At 36.1% G+C, this 22,014-nt stretch overlaps 1 protein-coding gene across 2 annotated transcripts in view; it reads right to left on the reverse strand.

Moving 5' to 3' along the window:
• Positions 1 to 22,014, reverse strand: part of TMEM245 (transmembrane protein 245) — a 101,971-nt gene that overhangs the window by 54,553 nt on the left and 25,404 nt on the right. Inside the window, exons 4-9 of one of the 2 annotated variants that reach the window (XM_036903317.2) lie at positions 20,416 to 20,532; positions 17,865 to 18,080; positions 15,357 to 15,526; positions 12,554 to 12,577; positions 7,815 to 7,919; positions 2,694 to 2,776 (exon numbers count right to left, since the gene is read on the reverse strand). In XM_036903317.2, coding sequence (XP_036759212.1) covers positions 2,694 to 2,776; positions 7,815 to 7,919; positions 12,554 to 12,577; positions 15,357 to 15,526; positions 17,865 to 18,080; positions 20,416 to 20,532 — 715 coding nt within the window. The remainder of the gene's footprint in view (positions 1 to 2,693; positions 2,777 to 7,814; positions 7,920 to 12,553; positions 12,578 to 15,356; positions 15,527 to 17,864; positions 18,081 to 20,415; positions 20,533 to 22,014) is intronic. The other variant, XM_036903318.2, reaches the window with a different exon arrangement.

Below are 22,014 nucleotides of genomic sequence, written 5' to 3' on the forward strand. Positions count from 1 at the left end.
TCTGATCAATTCTTAACTGAATCTCCTCCACTAGGAGTACCCACATTAAGTTCCACAAGGCCACAAGTCCCACAAGGCCAACTGCCATCTTCAGGGCATGAAGATGCAAGGAAGATGCAAGAAACCATTATTACCAATTCTTGCTGGCTCCACTCATCTGCTGCAAAAGAATAAGACCTTTCCCAATTCACCAAAGTGTAAACAGTTTTAAAAAACCCTTCCTGCATGGAATATTACCCAGCAATAAAAAGGACAAACTACTGATACATACAACATCTGAAATGGATTTCAAGGGAATTAGACTAAGTGAAAAAAAGCCAGCCTCACCAGACTGCATACTGTACAATTTGATTTATATATCATTCATGAAACAACAATATTACAGATATGGAGAAAAGATTAATGGCTGCCAAGGGTTAAGAATATGTTGAAGGAGGAAGTAAAGAATAGGTGTGGCAGTAAAGAAGTGGCATGAGGGACCATCTGGTGATGGAATGGTTCTGTCTCTTGATAGTGTTGCTACCTTACAGGAAGCTATACATGATAAAATTGCAGAGAACATACACATACACACACATACACACACACACACACACACACACACATGAGTGTGTGTAAACTAGTGAAATGTCAGTTTTGTTATCATATTAGTTATGTAAGGTGACAACATTAGAGGTGGGGTGAGGAGTCCATGAAACATGTATATTTCTTTGCAAATCCCTGTGAATCTGCATTTCAAAATTAAATGACACAACAGGAAAATGACCAACTTTTTAAACTACTCTGATTCAGGGCTCCCCAAAAGTGTGTGCCATCAATACAGTAGCAGATACAGTGCTATTACAATTGAAAGTACAGTTTTCAAAGGACAAGTCATGGTACAGAAGGGCTCTGGACTCAATTCCACCACAGTAAAATGACCACAAAGAAAAGGAGACCTTGTGATACGAAGGCTGCCAGTTTTTTACCTTCACTCCAGAACTGCACCAGCATAGCCAGTGGACTACTAGATGCCTCTACTTACACAGGCACCTCAAACTCAACAGGTTAAAAAGTGAAGTACTTTTTCACATCATCTGCTTTTCTATTTCCTTTCTTGGTGAATCCACCATCATCCATTCACTCCCAAAGCTAGAACAGGAGTCATGCTAGATTTCTTTCTCCTATATCCAACTGATTACCAAATCTCCCTTAAGATCTTAGTATCTGTCCATCCTGCTTACTCCTGCTACAACTGTCCACAGTTACGGGCTTCATCACCTTTCCCTGGTTTATTCTAGCATTTAATGGGTGGAAAGGCTCAAGGCTTGTACTTTTCTCCACAGTGCAGAGGGAAAGACTGTTATAGAATGACTTTCTAATTATGCTGTTTATTCTATCCTTAATCAAGATAATAAACATATCCATCACTCTCAAGCTTCCTTGCACCTCTCTGCATTTCCTTCCTGTAGTCCACCCTATCCACAACCAATCACTGATTTTTCCCTCACTAAAGATTAGTTTTCATTCTCTAGAACTTAACATAAATGGAATCATATTCTGTGGACTCTTTGTTTGCTTGACTTCTTTCACTTGGCATAATTCTTCTGAGATCTATCCAGGCTGTTGCATGTACTGATAGCTCATTTTTACTTAAGTATTATTCCCTTGAGTGGATATACAATTTATAACCAGAAATACTGAGGATAAGCACATTGAATAAACTCTAGGTAACAGGAGATAAGTGGGTAGAAATGTATTCTGAAAGAAGTCTTTTTAAGTATATTCAAATATGATTCTAAGCCAAGTCCAAGAAATGTCCTAAGAGGTTTTATATGATGGAATAAAGTCAAGTCACGGGAGAAAACCAAGTTCAATCTCAATTTACAATCCTAAAACTGGCAGGGTATTTCCCAACCTAAATTAGTGACTACCTTAGGGTTAGTAAAAAAGGAGGCCATGCATGTACCAAGTTCAACTGACTGAATAGCACAGCTCTGCTACACATTCCCCACAAAGAAATAAAACCCATCTCAGAGAAGCCAAATTAATGAAGCACAGAAAGATAATTCTAAGACAGGGGTTGGCAAATGTTTTCTATAAAGGGCCAGACAACAAATATCTTAGGCTTTTCAGGACATATAATCTGTGTCACAACTACTCTATTCTGTTTGCCCTTGAAACCCCAAAACAGCCATAGACAATACGTAAATGAATGGATGTGGGTGTGTTCCAATAAAACTTTATGAAAACAAGTGGCCAGATTTCCCCTCCACCAGTTTGCCAACCATGCCTTCAAAATGACACAATATGAGAACACTGCTGACTCTGCCAGTGGGGGATTATCTCAAATTCCTTAGCCTTTGATATTGTTTCCACATCTGTAAAATGTGGTTAATCTCTTCAGCCACCTCAGCCACTGTGGGAGCACTAACAACACAGATGGAAGTGCTTTGTAGAACATAAACTGTTGTCAAGTCCAAATCTCAACTCAAATATAAAGTTGTTTACCACAACTGTTCCCCAAATCTTAAGCACTCCCCCCAACCATACCCCATTATATGCTATTCATATGCAAAAATAACATTCATCAAAGTTTTGGCAAACCCTATCTTTTGTCTTCCAAAGTAGCTACATCAACAAAGTTCATTTCATGCATATAGATACTTAATTTAGGTCACCCATCCCTATTTTTACCAAAACAATATTCTTACTTTGCCCATTCAGGGTGATTTCCTAGAGTTTCATTAATCAAATTGCTTGTAACTTCAATCATGTGTACACTCTCTTGATGTACCTGTAATACAAATAAGGAGAGAAATGAAATCTCAATTAAAAAATAAACCCCATTTAACACTTACTTTCTACACTATTATTGGAACAATGTTTTTAGAGTCCAATAATTATACATCTTAGTTTCAATTAACTTAGAAACCGACACTGAACAGATGCTATACATAAAGTCCTTAAGACACACACTGTAGGAAATAAAGAGTACATAATAGCTTCCTGCATTCAAGAAGCTTAACAATTTACTTAAGGAAAAAAATGCATTAATAGATTTATATAAATACACATATATACAATATATATCTAGTTCACGTGTGTTTGTGTGTATGTACAATGTGGAGGTTAAGGGTGCCAACCTCCTGCACAACCAAAAATCTGCATGTAATTTTTGACTCCCCCAGAACTTTACAATACAGTCTAGTGTTCACCAGAAGCCTTACTAATAACATAAACAGCCAGAAAACACATATTTTGGATGTTACATATATTATATATTGCAGTCTTACAATATAGTAAATTCGAGAAAAGAAAATGTTTTTTCCATTTGTTGCAAATCTCCAAAACTTTTCAACATGTTTATTGAAAAAAATCCATGTATACGACCCACAAGGTTCAAACATGTATTGTTCAAGGGTTAACTGTACACAGCATATGTAAGCAATACTGACACTACATGGCCTTATAGAATTATAAAGCCGTGTGAGACATACAGGCAAGCAATCAACTAAGTAAGGTTTCTGAGTTAAAAAAAAAAAAGCCAGCTGAAACTGCATCTCAGAATTTAATTTACCTTGCCCAGTACCAAAAAAATGAGGGATAAAAAAGTAACAAACCAGTATCATAGAACATACTCTATGTGATTTTATTATTTTTACATTTATTAAGCATATTAAACATATGGTTTATTACAGTGATTATTCCATGTTTACCTGAATATGAGTCTGCTCGTTGTCAATTAGATCAAACTTATTTAAAAAATTAAGTATTTTTCAAGGCTTTATGTCCTCACTAATTTTCCGTCTATTCTCTCAATTACCTCACATTTAATATATGAATTAATATGACTGGATTTAGGTCTAGTAGGTCTCTACTGTTCCTCTTTCATTGTCTTCTTTTGTGTCAACCAATTTTTTTTTACTATACTGTTTTAGTTCCTCTAAAATTGGTGATATTTACTGGTTGCTATTTATCTTGAACTTGTCACACCTTTAAGTTACCACAGTCTACTTCATGAATATTGACTTATTGCCAGTAAAATACTTACAGGAACTTCATACCAGTATGGTTCCATTCCCAGTCTTCTTCTTTGTGCTATGGTTATATGTATAGAGTTCATCTATGTATATTGTAAACTCTGCAATACAGTGTTATAATTTTTCTTTAAGTAATCATATGTTTAAATAAACTGAGGAGGGGGAAAAAATATAACTTTTATATATTCCCATGTATTTACAAGTACTCTTCATTCCTCCCTTTGGATAAAAGTTATTTCTGGAGTCATTTCTCTTCAGTCTGAAGGAATTCCTTTAACGGTCTTTACAGTGCAGGCCTACTATTACAAATCCTCAGTTTTAGTTTATCTAGAAATGTTTTTATTTTGCCTTTATTTTTAAAGAATAGTTTCAGTGATTATAAAATTCTTGGTTGACTGATTATTGTTTTTCCCTCAAAACTTCAAATACATCATACCATGTCTGCTGGTATTCACTGTTTATATGGGAATTGAGTCACTGATTGTTTTGTTTGTTGTTCTCTTGTGTATGATGTATAATTTTTCTCTTGCTTCTTTCAAGATTTTCTCTCTTTGGTTTTCAGCAGTTTGACTGGTGTGTCTAGGTTGGTTTTGCGTTTGGGTGTATTTTTTCTACACAGTTTGTTGAGCTTCTTAATCTGGTAATGTTTTTCATCAAACTTGGGAAGTTTTTTACCATTATTTCTTTAAATATTGTTTCCACTTTTTTCTATTTCTCTCCTCATCTCCTAGGATTCCAGTCACATAACAATTAGAAACTTTGATATTTCCCCACAGACCTCTGAGGCTCTGCTCATCCGAACATTTAAAAATCTTTGTTCTTCAGATGAGATACTTCCTACTCATCTTTCTTCAGATTCACTTTTTTTTTTTTTCCAGGATCTCAAATCTGCTGTTGAGGCTATCTAGTGAATTTTTCATTTGTCATTGTTCTTTTCTGCCCTAGAATTTCTATTTGGTTGTTTTATGGTCTCCATTTCTCTGCTGAACATCTGCATTTGTTCACTCATTATTAGCATAATTGCCTTTAATTCTTTGAACATGTTTATACTAGCTGCTTTTAAGTCTTTCATCAGCTAAATCCAGTATCTGGGTCACTAAGTGTACACTTATGTGACTTTTTTTTAAAGCCCTGAGTCACTCTTTTCAGTTTCTTTGTATGTCTAGTAATTTTAGATTATAAATTAGGCACTTTTTAAAGTGTGTTGTAGCAACTCTGGATTGTTTTGTTCTTTTGAAGGCTGTCATTTTGTTTCAGTAAGCAATTTACTTATTTGTAACCAAACTGCAAAATCTGCCTACCCTGTCACTAATGTTCTGCTCAGTGTTACTTATTTCTTAAAGACTAGGGTTTCCCCTGAACCTGCATAGCTTAGCAGTCAGCAAATGATTTTGGTAGAATTTATTTTCAGATACATCACATTAGGACACTTTATCTACTACAGTCTGAGATGTGTGAGTTGAGAAATGTAATCAAAGGCACAACAAATCTGCAAATCTCCCCAGGCCTTCAACAGTCACAGGGCTCCTTCGGGTCTCCCATACACCAGTCTATATGTGTGGTTTTGTTAATCTCAGCCCTTCTAAGCCTCTCTTGCTTCCAGAATCTCTCCCTTTTATTTACAGCTGCTCTCTTGCCAGCCCCAAACCAGGTCCACCACCTACCACAGGAAAAGCTGCAGGCTTTTGCTGCCTAAACTAGGCAGGATGAGAATAACTCCAAGCAAGAAAGTCACAAACTACCTATTTTCTATCAGAAGCAGTAACAGTTTTTCATAACAAATACTTCTCAATTTGTTTGCCTAACTGGTCATTTTCCAATGCCCTAATACGGTGTTCTTTTTTAAAATAATTTTATACTGTTTTATTCTTGCTTTCTATAAAGAGGACTTAACATGACACCCGCACCCTGTACTTCCAATAAGGAGCCAAGAAGAATTTTCTAACAAACTGGGTACAAAAGAAACAAAGTAGGCAGGTTGACCCCCAAGGCTTTTCACCTGAGCAAGTAAAATGAAGTTGTCATTTACTAAAATGGGACGCCTATGAGAAGGGCAGACAAGCACGGGAAGGTCTAGAACTCAGTTTCTAACACACTGTATCTGAGATGTCTATTAGACATTTAAGTGGTTACTGTCATGGTATTTTAAAGGATGATCCATCTCTTTACTGGCTGGGAAAATGAACTAGATGACCAATAAGTTTCCTTTGAAAGGTCAGTTTACATGAGTCTTAGACCGCAGAGAAGTGGCTCAGTACATGTTATAAAAGTTCAGGAAAGCAGAATCTCACTGAAGAATGGTTTGAACAAAGAAAAAGAACTTGAAAGATGAACATAACTGAAATGGACAGACTCTATGCAAAGGAACGAAGAAGGGAAAGTAGAATAGAAGAGCAGGAGAAGAAAAAGAGAAAGGAAATGGAAGACCATATTAGTAAAAGGTTTCTCTAAGAACTAGAATGAGAGATAAGAATGTGCCAGGTGTAGGTGAAACAGGACAAAAACAAAGAAAGGTCCCTAAGCTTGTCTGTACAGTCTATTTAAGATGACTATACATGATTAATATCCAAAAAACAGATAATAACTGTATAGGAACTGAAACAAAAGTATGGAGAGAGAGGCTTATTTGGGAGCAAATGGTAAGACTAAGGGCATATTCAGGGTGAGAATGACAACAGGAATTCCACATGAAGTCACACAGCAAGAAACAATGCAATCCTTTAGTAAACTGATTCATATTGAATTATCTCTTAATAACAATTATCATACTCTACAGCACTGTATGAAATTTTTCATATACATGATTTCATGTAAGTTTCACAATTCCTGGAAAACAACCTATCAAAATCTGGGATATGTGATTCAGTGAATTCAGATAAAATAAAGAATAAGATACACTATAAAAGTAAAAAAACAAGTTAGTAAGTGACATCACTATAGTGAAAATTTTAGCTATACTTTAAAGAATGATTTTCTTTGATGAAAGATGGGTGTTAGGACAGAATGTTTGTATCCTCCCAAAATTCATGTGTTAAAATCCTAACCTTCAATGTGATGACTAGTAAGAGGTAGGACCTCTGGGAAATAATTAGGTCATGAGGGTGAAACTGTCATGATGGGATTAGTGCCCTCAAAAGAAGAAACACAAGAGAAATGATCTGTCTGTCCACCATGTGAGGCTAGAAGGAGAAAATGGCCATCTATAAACTAGAAAGATAGCATTTACCAAGAACTTGACCATGCAGGCATCTTGATCTGGTACTTCAAGCCTCCAAAACTGTGAGAAAAAAATGTTTCTTGTTTAAGCCACCCAATCTATGGTATTCTGTTATAGCAGTCCAAACTAAGGAGGAAAAATTTAAGTTGAAAGGACCAGGAAAGTGAGAATAAAGAACCTATGGTAAATCAGCAGAAGGACCAATGAAACAAGAGGGGAGAAAGCTAATCAAGAAATTCTGATCTAATAAACAGGGAACCAGCTAGATTAGGGGTAATAAGACCAAATCATAGACCTCCTATTGAAAGAAGCAGCCACTTACTTGTTCCTCAGTATCTCAATTTCTTAATCTGCATTTACCCCTTAGGATTTTTATGACAATGAATAAAAATGCACACTGAAAAAATAAACTAGCCAAATTCACAACAAAATGAATACAAAACCATAAATTCTTTAACTGTTATACATTTTTAAGTAAAGTAACATTTTCCACACCTGCTTCTCCTAGATTCTTATACATACTACAATTTTAACAATCAAGTTTATTAATGGTAATAGTAATTATTATACTTTACCTTTGCAGTCAGCAGTAGGGCTAATAGAAGGGTTCCTATCACTAACAAAAATATGATGAAAATGCTAATTATTTTGTCTAACATCTTCTCCAACCAGATGATCATCTGCAATGAAAAAGAGAATTACCTTTCAAACACAACTTAATAAAAACACAAAGGTATTCAAATATCATGAAGACAAAACAGGATATCAGCATTGCAAAGCAAACTATGGCATAATGATTAAAGCAATGAAAGCTATGTGCAACTTCAGAAAATTAACTAATGGTATTAATTACTGTTGTTTTGTTACACAGACTTTATTATTGTTTTATCTAATTAAAGGCAGTCAATTTGAACATAACCTGTATCTATGTTTGAATGAATTCTCATACTTTGGTATATTTACATTTCAAATTATAATCTGCTAAGTATTTTAAACAAAATAATGACAAGCTATTAGCTGTCCTCAAATCTCATAGAATTTGTTAATTAGCAAATATAGATGACTTTAGAAAAAGTATGCCTCTTATAAAAACAGGTATGTCCTAAACTATACAGATAAAATAGGAGCAAATTAAAATAGGAATTACAGTCAAAACACTTTTCCCTTTGATGTCTTTAGGGCTTTGGTTAAAACTGAAGTATTTCCAGAATCTTTGGCCTGGCCTTAGTCCATTTCCACATCAATAGGTGTTTACAAGGGGTGGGTGGAGAGGCAAGACAGAGCAAGAGCCAGGCCTTCAAACAAAAGGTTCTTTCCCCTTGACTGATTGTGGTTTCACAGGTTTATTTGCCCCAGGGCTGGGAACATGCTTTTCCCCTGGAGCTACACCTGGCGTAGTCAGCAGGGCCTCTGAATCCAAAATCTGTCTTCATGGGTGGGATGCTTGAGCAGGCTGCCCCTAGAGATGGTGGGGAGATAGCCTGGGAATCCCTGTGGATGGTATGGGTGGAGACAGGGTTAAAGAAACCGTAGTAATAAAACTCTAATGTTAAGGTAATGATAAATACCAGATTCAGAGAAGAGCTACCCTGGGACAACGGTTGGGAGGTGGATGCACAATCAGGGGGAGGAACAAAATGGGCTTCAATTATATAGGTAGTTTTATCAAGCTGGAGAATAGGCACAGGTGTGTTCTTTTTTATATTTGAAATATTACATAATATAATACTTTAAAAATCTGATTTTCCCCTTGAGATCTTGAGATTTCTACTCTTTTTAAAACATAAGCTTTATGACAAATTATAATTGACTATATATAATCATTAATGTAGTGGTTATTCCTTAATTATTAAAATTATGCTCTCCATAAATGCTGCCTGACATTTTATTTTGAGTATAACTTCTCTCGCCTTTCACAATCACAAATAATCCCTCATTTGTTTTTTCCTCAAAATACATAATTTTGATAAATTTTAGAATTCCTGCCATGCAAAGCTACCATTTAACATTTCAAAAATGCCATCAGATTAGACTGATGACTGCTGAAAACCACATTGTATCCCTCAACTCCAACAGCAGCTATGGCACAGCTGAGTAAATTATTCTTAATTCAGACATGAACTATGCTCTCCAAACAGTGAATTAAACATCCAAGAGCACAGAAGGTGACTAAGAAAACAACAGGAATCCTAAAACATTTATTTTCCACTTAATGCTTGCAAGCTTGAATCCCCCTTATCTTTCATGAAGAATACTGGCAGTAAGAGATCAATGTTACACTGAACTCAACAGATAGAAAGTTTATCTTTTACCTTGACAAACACAGCTTCAAACAGAAGAGTTAATTTTCAGTCCATGCTACCAAAGCATCGGAGACAATGCAGAGATTAAAAAACGTATTAACAGGTTTCTAAGATATGGAAGGTCAGACACCATATTTGGAATGTAAGTTCTAAAATCAATGAAACTGCAAAATTTCACAATCAGTAACGAGCTCAACACCTAGTTCTTGAGACAGTTTCTTTTGTAAAAGAGTTGGTGTTGTATTACTCCTCTTTCTATCTCCAAAACCTAAGAGTGCAGGACCGTGGTTAAAAGCTCAGTTAACATACACTTGAATAGACAAGCATGTATTTCAGAATTCAGACCAGATTTGTATTCTTAATAATACAAATTACAATTTCTGAAAATAACTTGAGAGTGTCAATTTTTTTCTTGAAAAATCATATCCTTAAAATATTTTTTAGTATAAGTAACATTCTACTTAGAAAGTATGAGTATTTATGCCTGGTATCTTTAACATATAAAACAGAATATTCACAAACATATTATGTACATCAACATTACAAAATCAAACTTTATGTTTTTACAGCAGGGTAGAATTTTCCTATCATAAGCCATATATACCTAAAGCTGGAAAGATCCACACCTAGGAGTCACTTAAATAAAATTTTATATTCAAGGGATAACAGTGAGGGGTAGATGTTTCAGTGAAAGTTTAAAGTACAGTCATTTAGATGCTCAATATGTACGCTAAAAAAGTTGGGTATGGGGGTCGTAGTCACATTAAGGCTAAAGTGACAGCAAAAGAGAGAGGAGTGGAAAAGAGAGAGAAAGACTTTTAAAGAATAAACAGAGAGAAAAAAAGTCAAGAGAAGAAGAGAAAAAATGTGGGGAGGAGAGAGTTGTTGCAGAGAATTAAGGCCCAACAGAGAAGAAAAAACAAAAAGGATAGAAAACTTAGATGAGGAAAAGAGCCCCGGGAGTGAACCGAACAAGATTCAACACGGAAACAAACTGAATGAGAAACATGGAGAGAGGAAGGGGAAGGGAATGGAGAATTCCTAGGGAAATGCCAGAGGTGCTGGCCCAAGGCTGATTCTGTCCCCGTGTTCAGTATTGGGAAAAGGAAACCACATCACTGTCTTGCTTGTGGAAATCACACAGTCCATAGGATGTTCCCCAGTCTTCCTTCCATGCTGTGAGAAATTATTTTAATTTTTAAGCTTTATTATTTTCTTAAAAAAAGAAGAGGAGTAATTTTTAAATGAAATGACATTCTGAATGCTTCAAGTGTGAATGAAGGGCATGCACTCTGAAACTTCTAAACTGACTGGCCTTACTTATCAAGTAATTAAGAATGTATCATTCCACTACTTAGTTTTCTATTTCATTACTTTGGGCCTGTAGGGAATTTTTTTGTTGTTGCTTTTTTAACCAAATTCTGGTCTTAATGCAAATAAATAATCAATACTAAGAAATAAAAGCAGCCTTGAGAGATAGGTTACATTTCAGTGAACCACAGACATGTCCTCTCTCACCCTCCCCGGTTTGAAATTAGTTTCCTAATTCACTCCACTTCACCTGGAATACCAAATACCCAGTGCTGCAATTTTTCTGACCTTGGATACAATGTAGTAAAATGAACCTCAACTTATTTGTTTTCCTGGAGCACACACTCTCAGCACTTAGGGTGCTCTACACAAAAGGAAAAAGTTACTTGATCTCCCAAGAATCTTTTAAAACTAACTCATAACTAGTCAGCTATGAATTAGGCCTATAAATTAGGTAATCTAACTCATTTAATCACCAAAAGCTAAATCAAATTGCATCTAATGACTTTATCTCTCCTTTCCCTCTCACCTCTTGAGGACAATTTCATTTCAATGCACATACATTGGAGAAATATAATAAAAAGCCAGCCACACTCATCAAAATTAAGAAAATGTGCTATCACTATCATCTGCCAAGGACTGAACTCATTTAATCATATCAGTTTTGTAGACAATGGAGGTATACACAACTGTAGGGGGAAATGGGGGGAGGGGGCATGGGGAGTGATGTGTGTAGATTTATTTTACACACTGTTTATTTTCAATCTGAAGTTTAAAACTTTAAGCACTGTCAAAAATCCCTCCTTTCTTCTACTTCAACAAAAAGAATGAAATCCTAATCTCTGCACTCAAAAGTTTCATTTTGAACCATTTCCAAGAAGTACCACATCTTTCTTAAAGACTTATATTTCCACTGAAAATTTTTAGAGTCTTACTGTGTTTAAACACAGTATACATAAATGATGTCATCTCTTATTATCTTTCCTAGGGATTTAATGAACTTAAGTCTAGAACTACTCCATGTGGGCTATATGTCAGAGGTATAGAACTCCTAATATACCTGGATTATCCTGTACTGAAGTTATTAAAAATGAACCTATTATAATTCCATGCCAATTGTGATGCATTTACTATAGATACAACCTCATTCTTAGGAAACACATGAAATTAGATGTCACAGGCTATGACGACAAACTTCTTTTAAGTTAAAAATAAAATTCTGGAATACTGCTGTAAATAAAGACAATATATAAAATTATTAACCAATGGAATCATACAAATATTTGAGATCTATCTTTTTTAAAAAGTCCTGTGTCATTTATAGAAAAAATAGTAATAAAGAATTCTCTTTCCTTTTCAGTAATTATTGCCTAATGTCTATCACACATCAGAGGAGACTACAGTATCCGGCTGGGCCACATTATAGAGTTGAAAAGTAATGGAAATCACGGTGGACAAAAGGACTATAAGACAGAACTTAAGCAAGGATATAACATCCATATCCTGAATAAATAGCCTTGGGTTTTTAGCAAATTGTAACTGTGACAGTATTAATGCTTCACGACCTTCCATAGCTTATAATTAGACCTTTAAGAACAAAAACTTAGTTTGACATATGGACAGAAACAGAATGAGAACAGAGATATAGGGAGAAGTTACAGAATTCAATAGTAAAAACTAACATCCATATGTTCATTTACCTTCTTATTTAGCCAGTGCCAGAGCTTGAGGATAGGAAGTAAGATGAGAAAGAGAAGGTAAGAACAGTGTAATATCATCAGAGAATGCAATAATAGTATGAAAGAAAAGAAAAGAAAATCATTGAGAGCCATGAGGAGGAAATTACCCCAAAGGAAAAACTAGGAAAAAAAACTGTAATTCATTAACAAGTTTTAAAATCAAGTGAATGCAGTATTCAAGATATCCAACGATAACCACAAGTTTTCCTGGCAGGTTAACAATTAAAAATACATAAAATAACCTGAATGCTTGTAGGCTTGGTCACACCTAATTCAAAGATCAGAGTAATAATTAAGATTCTTTCACTTACTACGCACTGAAAGGACTTTCAGTCCTTGTATAAATTAATTCATGTTCACATATTACATCTTCACTGAACTTTGTAGTTGCAGCTTTATAGCATTATTTCACATTTTTAAAAGACTAAAACATTTCAGTGCTTATTCGCAACAGTGAACACATAGCCAAAAAGCAGACATAGTGGAGGTTCTGCTACTATTTGGTACAGTTTCCTTCTACCCCAATTTTTCAGGCACACGTTTTTCTACTGCAAATAACATCCTGGGTTTTTTTTTGTATAAATATTACCTCATCTAAACCTCCCAATAGTTAGCATTATGATAACTAATGCTAGCTAGTGGACACATTATATAAAAATGGGTAAACATAGGATCATAAGGCATTATTAGTGATCAAAAAAAGAGTGGCAGCTAAAAAGCATAATTTAATTTCATCAGAGTGACTGTAAATGTTCTTTGCAGTTTTCCCTAAAGTGCACCCAATTCATGTTTCGACACATACTGCAAACAATTCCTGTAGATGGGAAATTTCAAAACCACTGGTCCAATCAATTAAAATTTAATATAAACATGAAAATTAGATTATTTCCCAATGGAGCAGCCCAAATATACTATTACACTAGAAAAAATGTAATTTTGGCATCAATAGAAAAATAAGTTTATGATAGCCATTTATTCTGTCTGATATGTATTGTAATACATAGCAGAAAATGCTAGTTTTATTCATTTTATCATCTCTCTTCCTTAAGGACAGACCGGCATAAAAATTAGATTAAAAATGACACATTTGTACAAGGCTATTCCATAACAAATACCTTCTGATGCCCCTCGAACTTCAACTGACACAGCTGAAGAGTTGTCCTAAATGAAGGGTTCCAAATACAAGCACATGGGAATGTAGAAAATAGAGTTTAGTTTCTATTCCTTCTGACAGTGATAGCACAAAGAAATTAGCAAATTACTAAAATAAGAATTACCATTTTTAAATAGTTTGAAGCACTGAATGTGCAGTAGTAAGATAAAGCTTCACCCCAACACCAAGGAGTTGCAATAATATGTTGAAATTTTGTGAGAAATCCTAGATCCTTTCTTATTCAAAAAGTTGAAAAAAAATGGCAAAAGCTCAAGGAAATAGGCATCCTATGTTGCCCTGGTGGGACTTAAAACTGATAAACACTCTGGAAGACAGGCAACTCATCAGAAAATGTATCCCCTGCACCTCCTCTGACCAGGAGATTTTATTATGAGTTTAAAAGATTGAATTACCATCCTTCCTCCTCAGAGGAACTCCAATTATTATTCTCATCTATATGTACATTAGTTTCACCTAACATTTCTCGACCCTAAGTCATGGATGGACGTGTTACAGGGAACAGTCACTAGCCTCTGTGGCAAAGCCCAGCTCGCACAGCACAGCACGCATGGATCACTCCTTGATCCAGTCTCACCTGCCTCTTCAGCCTTACCTCCCACCAGTCCATTTCACACCTCTCAGCCATGGTCCTTTTCTTTGGGTTCCCTAAGAACTCATGCTGTGACAGTCTCTGTGCCCTTGCGTCCAACTGCTCTTCTTGCCATGTCTACATAATAAACTACTTCAAAATCTGCTCTGTGCTGCACCACCGACACAAAACCTCCCCTTCTCCAGCTGCCTCACCAATGGTGAGTCATTTCTTGCTCAGACCACCACTGTTTCCCGTATATACTTTTCCTCCACAAATTGTAACAGCAGCTAACAGTCACATTGAGCTTACTGTGTGCCAGGCCCTAAGCTAGGAATTATACATATATTAACTCATTTACACCTCATAAACAGTCTATGAGGTAGATGCTATTATATTCATTGTATTGATAAGGAAACCAAGGCACAGAAAGCATAAGAAATTCATCCAAGCTCACACAGCTTATAAGTAGTAGAAATGAGATCTCAAACCAGTTTGGACTCAAAGCCCATGCTCTTAACCACTATAAGCCTATGAATCTAACCACTGCCTCTGAATGTTAATGAATTGTTGTCTCTCCACTAAGAAGACCTTCTGCATCTAGTTTTCTGTGATTCATCTGACTTTCCCTAGGACTTAGCACAATATCTGACATGTGGGAATTACTCCAAAAATAGTCACTGAACTGAGCCATCACTTGGCTATATAATTTTAGGCAAGTCACTTAACCCCTCTGGATTTCAATTTGGTCCTTATAAAACAAGGGGGTTGAATTAGGTGTTCCATAAGATCCTCTCCTCCCATTTTTAAGAGGGAAAATTCCTTGCACAATACTTAATTAAACTAAATCTATCCTATCCTTATACAAACTTTAATACTAAACTTTAAATTTCATCATAGAATTAGATAGTAAATGTGTTAGCAAACAACAGTATAAACACTAAATACAATGAAGTGGAATATTTTAGACAATGAAATACATAAATGACATTAAAACAACCCAAGTTCTTAAAATACAATACCTTGCTATCAACTTTCAGCAAGAATTTTCCAAGCCCAATAATTGGCCCTGGTGCTAGGGCTTCCTGCCGCTCCTTCAAGAAGTGCTCTATAACCTGCCACCACACACAGCAGCGTTTCTCCAGGAAGTTCACAACTCCAAAGTGAATAACCAGCTTTTTGAGTATCCAGACTATAAAAAAGAAAAGAGATACAAATGTAAACAAAATAGAGATTACAAAATTACAATATGAAAAGGCCCCTTAATTTCATGTGACTTTTCTGAAACAGCAAACCTAGTATTAAAATAAACATAAGTTTTTTAAAAAAAGGAGGGAAGAGGAAACAAAGTTCAAGGTATTCCAAACTGATGGAATTGGGATAACTTTTCATACAGTTCCCTCCTGTCCATATACTACCTCCTTTGGGAAGTCTGGACCCTGAAGGAGTCAGGGCAATAGCCCATATAAACATACTATACTTGGATCATGAAGATTTCAGAGACTACAATACTGACCCCTCACACCTCATCCTTCTAGGGTAAAGAGTACTAACCCCAATGTGCCTTAATCTCCTTGGTTATTACAGCTGCTCTTACCAAGTTTTGTTCTCATCCTTAGGTGTTTGATGTTTAGTGACCAGAAAAAATAAGGTATTCCATATGGCATCATGATTTCTATACCACCACCAGGGTTACATTTTCATTTGTGTTCCTATCTCCCTATTTGTTGCTGCTCTCTACATCTGAATCTTTTACCAGGGTTCAGGAGAGAAGCAACGTGGGTGCAAGCAGGGCTGTTACAAATGGCCTCAGAGGCTGGTCACTACACAGCTTCAGTAGGGACCACTCACAGGCCACAGTATGAATACACCCCTCGGCAATGGGACAGTGCAGTTAAGCTTCCTATTTAAGGCCAACTAAGAAGGTGGTGGGACTAGAAGGCAGTGTTATCTGTGAGGATTACCTTGATGTTTGAACCCTGGGTGACTGGATCCCAACCACTACAATTTCCCTAACTCTAGGGATTTGTGTCCTTAGCTGTGGACTAATCTAATGGTTCACAGTTTATTATTCTGAACCATGAGCTCAGTGTTAGATACCAGTTCAGCAATTCCTTCATTAGCATTTTTAAATCTCTACCAAGGTCCAAAGAAAGCTCCTTTAGTCTATAGAATAAGCCAAGGAGAAGTATAGGCTGTAGAGAACCTTTTGGGAGCCACCTGTTCACAGGCCATGTCAACTTCCGAAGATGGTCTGAAGATTAAGAAATGACAAGGACAAGTGTAACTCCAGCTAACAAACTTTAGGGAAAAGGGACTTTCAAAAACACCTGATAAATGATCTGCCAGCATAAAAGAAACCATCTGGTAAAACCAAAAAAGTATGGAACAATCCAGAAAAGCAATGTAAATTGTTTCACTAAGCATTTGTATAAAATGCTGAACATAAAGAATGGCTATGATATATACTCTGTGACTTGATTACAACTGTATTTTGTTCCAACTGCCCAATGGCTCTGTTTCAGGATGCAAGAAGCAGGTTCAAACTTCAACCACTTCCCTTCCCTGTCCCCTAAGGGCAGGCAGTACACCATGTTCTGGTCATAACAAATATTTTTAAAAAATAGAAACTATTTAATTAACTGTCCAATTTAATGAGGATGATAAGTTAGTTTAAAAACTAATGATCTAGAAAGTAAATGGTCTAGTAAGTTTAGACTCCTAAATCTTGGTGGAAAAGAGGTTTCCAAAAATCAGATTATATTTAAATCAACGGTGAAAAACCTTGACAGAAGAGACAAGGACTCATCAAATTCAGGATGGCGGAACCCTGCGATCAACTGAGGACCTAACAAATTTGGCATGGACTATGACTGCAGTAAAAGGAAAGCCCAAACAATCAGTGAAGTATCAAAAGACTCATCTATAATGCACCAGGGTTGAAGAAAACTCTTCTTTATTCTTGCCAGTCTTGGAAGACAGTTTTAGAGTCAACACAACAGAGGTAGGTCTTAAAATACTATGGTATTCAGGTGCAAAGACCTAGTTTAATGATTTTGGAAAGCATAAGATTCCATTCTAATATAATATATACTCAAGTAATTTAATTTTCTGCCAAACAAAAGAAAAATCAAGATTTTACACATATTTCTCAAAACCTACATTTCCTTTGAATAAAAAATTCAGTGTAAACTGCACTTCACAAAAGCAGCTCTCAAATTTCAGTCATAAACCCCAAAATCCAGATTGTTCTTAACATTCTCTTCCACACAATCATGGACAGCTGAAGAGTCAACACTCCACATGGAACTATCAGTCTCTAACACCACACAAAATTATGAGGCTCAATATAAGCTCAGGCTTAAAAGTGAAATAGTAAGGAAGTATGAAAGTGGTAAGTTTCTAAAATGTTTATTGTTTAAATGCAAACATACGACTATTTAGAAGACAGTAAAATTATCTCAGATTTTGAAATACAGAAGTTGAAGAAAAAAATGTCTTCAAACACTAGATCCTAATTAACTTATTACCTGCAATAGGCACGGGCAGCAACTGCACAATCCACAGGTTCAACCAGATCTGGACGCCAACGATGGCCCAAACAAGAGACACAAAGTAGATATCACTGGTTTTCTTCTTTCTGAGAAATGTTCCAATTTCAGGCCTTTGTCTGCCCAGAGTGGGTGAAGGGGCGGAAGCTGAAGATGAGGACAGTGTTGGGGGTGGTTCTCCTCTGTCCAGGGTTTCTGAAGAGGGAAAGAAAAAATATCACCTACCTTATTAGTTTATATTAGTAATATAGAGTCATCAGTAATACAGAGCAATTCGCTAGGCTACTCTATCTTAAGCCCTCAAAATGTACTGACACGATTACATTGAGTGAAAAAAAAAGATCTGGATATATGTTTGTGTACACAACGAAAAATGTGTGGAGAAGTACACTGCTGATAGTATTTGAACCTAGGAAAAATAAACATGGGGTGGGACTGACATGGGGAATGCTTTTATTCTTTACCTTACATACTTCATACTGTTCAAGTTTTTTGTAACTTAAATATATCATTTATTTATACATATTTATCACTCAAAAAACATGACAATAGTTGAGAATTATAATTACCAATTATATATACACAGCAAAAAAAGAAAATTATTCAAACCATACAAAAGCAACAAATACAGAATTTCCATATTTAAAAATTTATCTTTCAATATAACTTTATATTAGATGTATTCATATGGTTTTTTTGACACAGTATGACCTTTCAGTGTCATTTCACCTAAAATGAAGCCAACTGCTCTTAAAAAGAACTCGGGGCTTTGAAACATGTCTTACCCTTAGAATGAGATAAAACAATGACATATTGCTGGGGGTGAGGATTTTCAAATAAAGAAAATGATACTGAATTATTTCACTTAAGGCACTTTTTTCTAACAATGCAACTACTATGTTACATTTTACTACAGGGTTATATTATTTCTATTTCCTAGTTTTAGCAAAACATAATATACGTCAGAAATTATATAACTCTTAAAGCATTATTATTCAGTATATATACCATGATGATGAAAATTAATAATCCTAAAACTTGCATTTTGCCTCACATAAAAAGTTACTAAAAGTTTATTGTATTTCATAAAGAGTAGGAAAAAGAGAAAAGAAACAAAAACACCCATAATCCCAACCCCCTCTCTGCCCCCAGTTTTACATTGTCTTATCATGTTCCACTTACCCTTTTCCACCTCCTCCCTTCAGCTGAGTGTCAGCTCCAAGAGAGCTAAAACCTTGTCTGCTTGCTCTCCCTCCACTCAACTACTAGCACATAGAATAGTACCTGACATATAATAAATAGGTGCTCATAAATATTTGTTGAAAGAGTGCCTTCTTTATATTATTTGATAATTTCATGAACAACAACATGGTAGCCCTCTGAGTGCTCTATCATCATATCTTTAGTGTTTCTTTTAATGTGAAATGTTTAGCAGTGGGTAAATTTTTACTACTGATATAACTAACACCATGGTAAGTCAGCCTGTATTACCAGAACATTCTACCCAAGGTTTGGGGCTAAAGCCCAAGATAGTTGTAGTATCCTTGTGTTTGACTTTGTTCTCTGAGTGTCTTCCTAATTTGGGAACTTCATATTGGTAGATGTGGCATTTATTTAGAAAGGTAATAGGTCTGTAACTAAAATATCATCCTTCCTCCACACTGAAAACATGATTCAATGTTCAAGAAAGTGTTCCCACTATCTCAAATGCCTTTTTCTTAGCTGAAGTGCTCCTACTACCCCAAATCCCTTCCCCTTCAAGACATTCCTAAAGTCAGTTCTTCAAGAAGAGCTCACCAAAAATATTCTTTAACTCCAAATCCTCTGCCCCTAATGGACCTCTTGGCATAGAGATGGTCTTTTAAATTCCTGAACTCCCTGTGGGTACAGTGTGACTTTAAAGCTGATATAAATCTACCAGCTGGATATCACAGGCTCATCAATCCAGGACAACTAGAGGGGTCTGCTTTATGGGAAAGGGTCAATATATTTACAACATGAGGCAGGCAAAGCAAACTTTAAGAAAAGCAAGAAATGTCAGAGAAAAGGATAACTAGAAGATGGAAAATAAATGCTGAAAGAAAGAGCTGGATAAAAAGAACAGTAACAAAAAAGCAACAAAAAGAGCAAAATAGAACAATGGAAGAGAACTGACAGTTGTATAAGAAATGGAAAATTAAAAAAAGATTAAGTGGGATGGGGGGGTAATATGGATAAAAGTAAATGGGAGACCAAGAAAAGGAAAATCTGAAAGGATAATGAAAGAGAATTGCAAAAGAAAAATCAGAAAAGAATTTTTAAAGGAAAAGAATCAAGGTAAGAAACCCCAGAAGGTAAATAACTAAATGTATTTTAAAAAGTGATACATGAGGACAAAGATGAGGGGGGGAAAACATGTAAAAATAGGAATCAGAGAGAAAAATGAAGGACCGAGTACGCAGCATTTTGTGATGCATCCTTCTTCATTTCATCTATGTATATTTCATTTTCCAGAATGACTTTGAAGGCATGCCTTCATGAAGTCACTCACCTGCAGGTTGGGCTGATGGCTGGTCTTCAGTGGCTGATTCATACCCTGTGATAGAGATGGCCAATGTTGCTAGAGTAGAAGCTGCCATGGAGATAACCTGCCCTGGTAATTCTGCTCCTGTAAAACAAGCACACATTTTTAGACCTTTTTAAAGTAAATGAACCAAGTGGGAAATAACTGCTGCAAATGAAACATAGTCCTAAGTTTTCAACAGCAATAAAACAAAATGGTTTTACTGACCCACTGGACCAGTGGTTCTTCACCAAGGGAGAATGTTTAATAATCAACAGGGAAGTCTGCTAAACACAGAAGTGTCCGAACTCTGCGTATCTCTCACATTTAGGACCTTCACACTGGCACAAGTGGCAGACAGTGGACATATACATGTAGAATCCCACACTTACAGTTTTCAACTTCACAATTTTAATGCACATCTCTATTGAAAAACACTACCACACCAAGTCTGTGACCTTCCTGCTACTGACTGTCTTTCTCACCTTTATAATACTAGCTCTTAGTATCATATGGGACAGGCCACATGTGGTGCTCTCAAACATTCCATGAATGAATATGCAAATATATTGGTATCATGCAAAACCACAGAGATCTATAAAGTACACAAACACAGGCAAAATCTACCACTTTAAAATCTAAAAGATTTTATGTTTCATGTTATACGTTCCCATGTTAAGTTCCTAACAGGTAACACACCAAGCTTAATTATTTCCACTATACTCAAAACTTCTACTGGCCAATGAGGTCTGTACGTAATGATCAGCTTTTAATCTGCTACAGCAGATAACAAAGACGAGCTCACACAATACCAGGTTCTAGCACGCCTTCCTGTACCCAAAAATGGAAAGCTAAAGACTGTATTTTTTGAGCTCCCTTGCAGCTAAAGCCCCACATGTAATGCAATTTCTACCAAGCAGGCACACTATGCAAGACTTATTAAAACTGAAGTAACTCACTCTAATTTGGAAGCCACATACCTCTCATGTCAAACAGAATCACGGAGGCAGGATTTTCCTGTAGGAACTTGGCAGAAGTTCCAGAGATTCTGCTGGCTGATCTCTAACTTTGTGGCAGGGGTCAGCAGCCATGACACTTCTGCTCCAACATTCCTTTACTGTCACTGACAACTTCTGGTTGCACTGCTTCTGCCTTGGTTGCGTCTAAGCTTAACTGTACAGTCTCTCCAAAAATCTGTATGTTAACCAATACCTCTTTTTTATTTGGACTAGCTAGCAAGGATTCCACTGTCCACAACTAAGAACACTACACATTCCTGGTCACCAAATCAAACACTCTCATTCATATGGCTGGGCCTTACTCTCGTAGGCCAATACTCAGTATGTCAACACAGAATTCTGCCAGGCCAGTGACAAAAGCCATGACCCTTCAGAAAGCCAATGAATTTTGGCTCTAAATGAAGTCCAACTACTCAACAAATCCAAGGCTGGCCATTTCCAGACATAGGTAGACTAGGGCCTGAGATGGCTCGTTGGTAGATTCGGTCATCAGGATTAAGAATACTCACTGTGCTCAACCATATGCTCTCCCTCTTCCAATCAATGCTTCTGTGACCTGAAAGTTTAT

The sequence above is a fragment of the Manis pentadactyla genome, chromosome 3 (genome assembly GCF_030020395.1).
Source record: "Manis pentadactyla isolate mManPen7 chromosome 3, mManPen7.hap1, whole genome shotgun sequence".
Classification (NCBI taxonomy): domain Eukaryota; kingdom Metazoa; phylum Chordata; class Mammalia; order Pholidota; family Manidae; genus Manis; species Manis pentadactyla.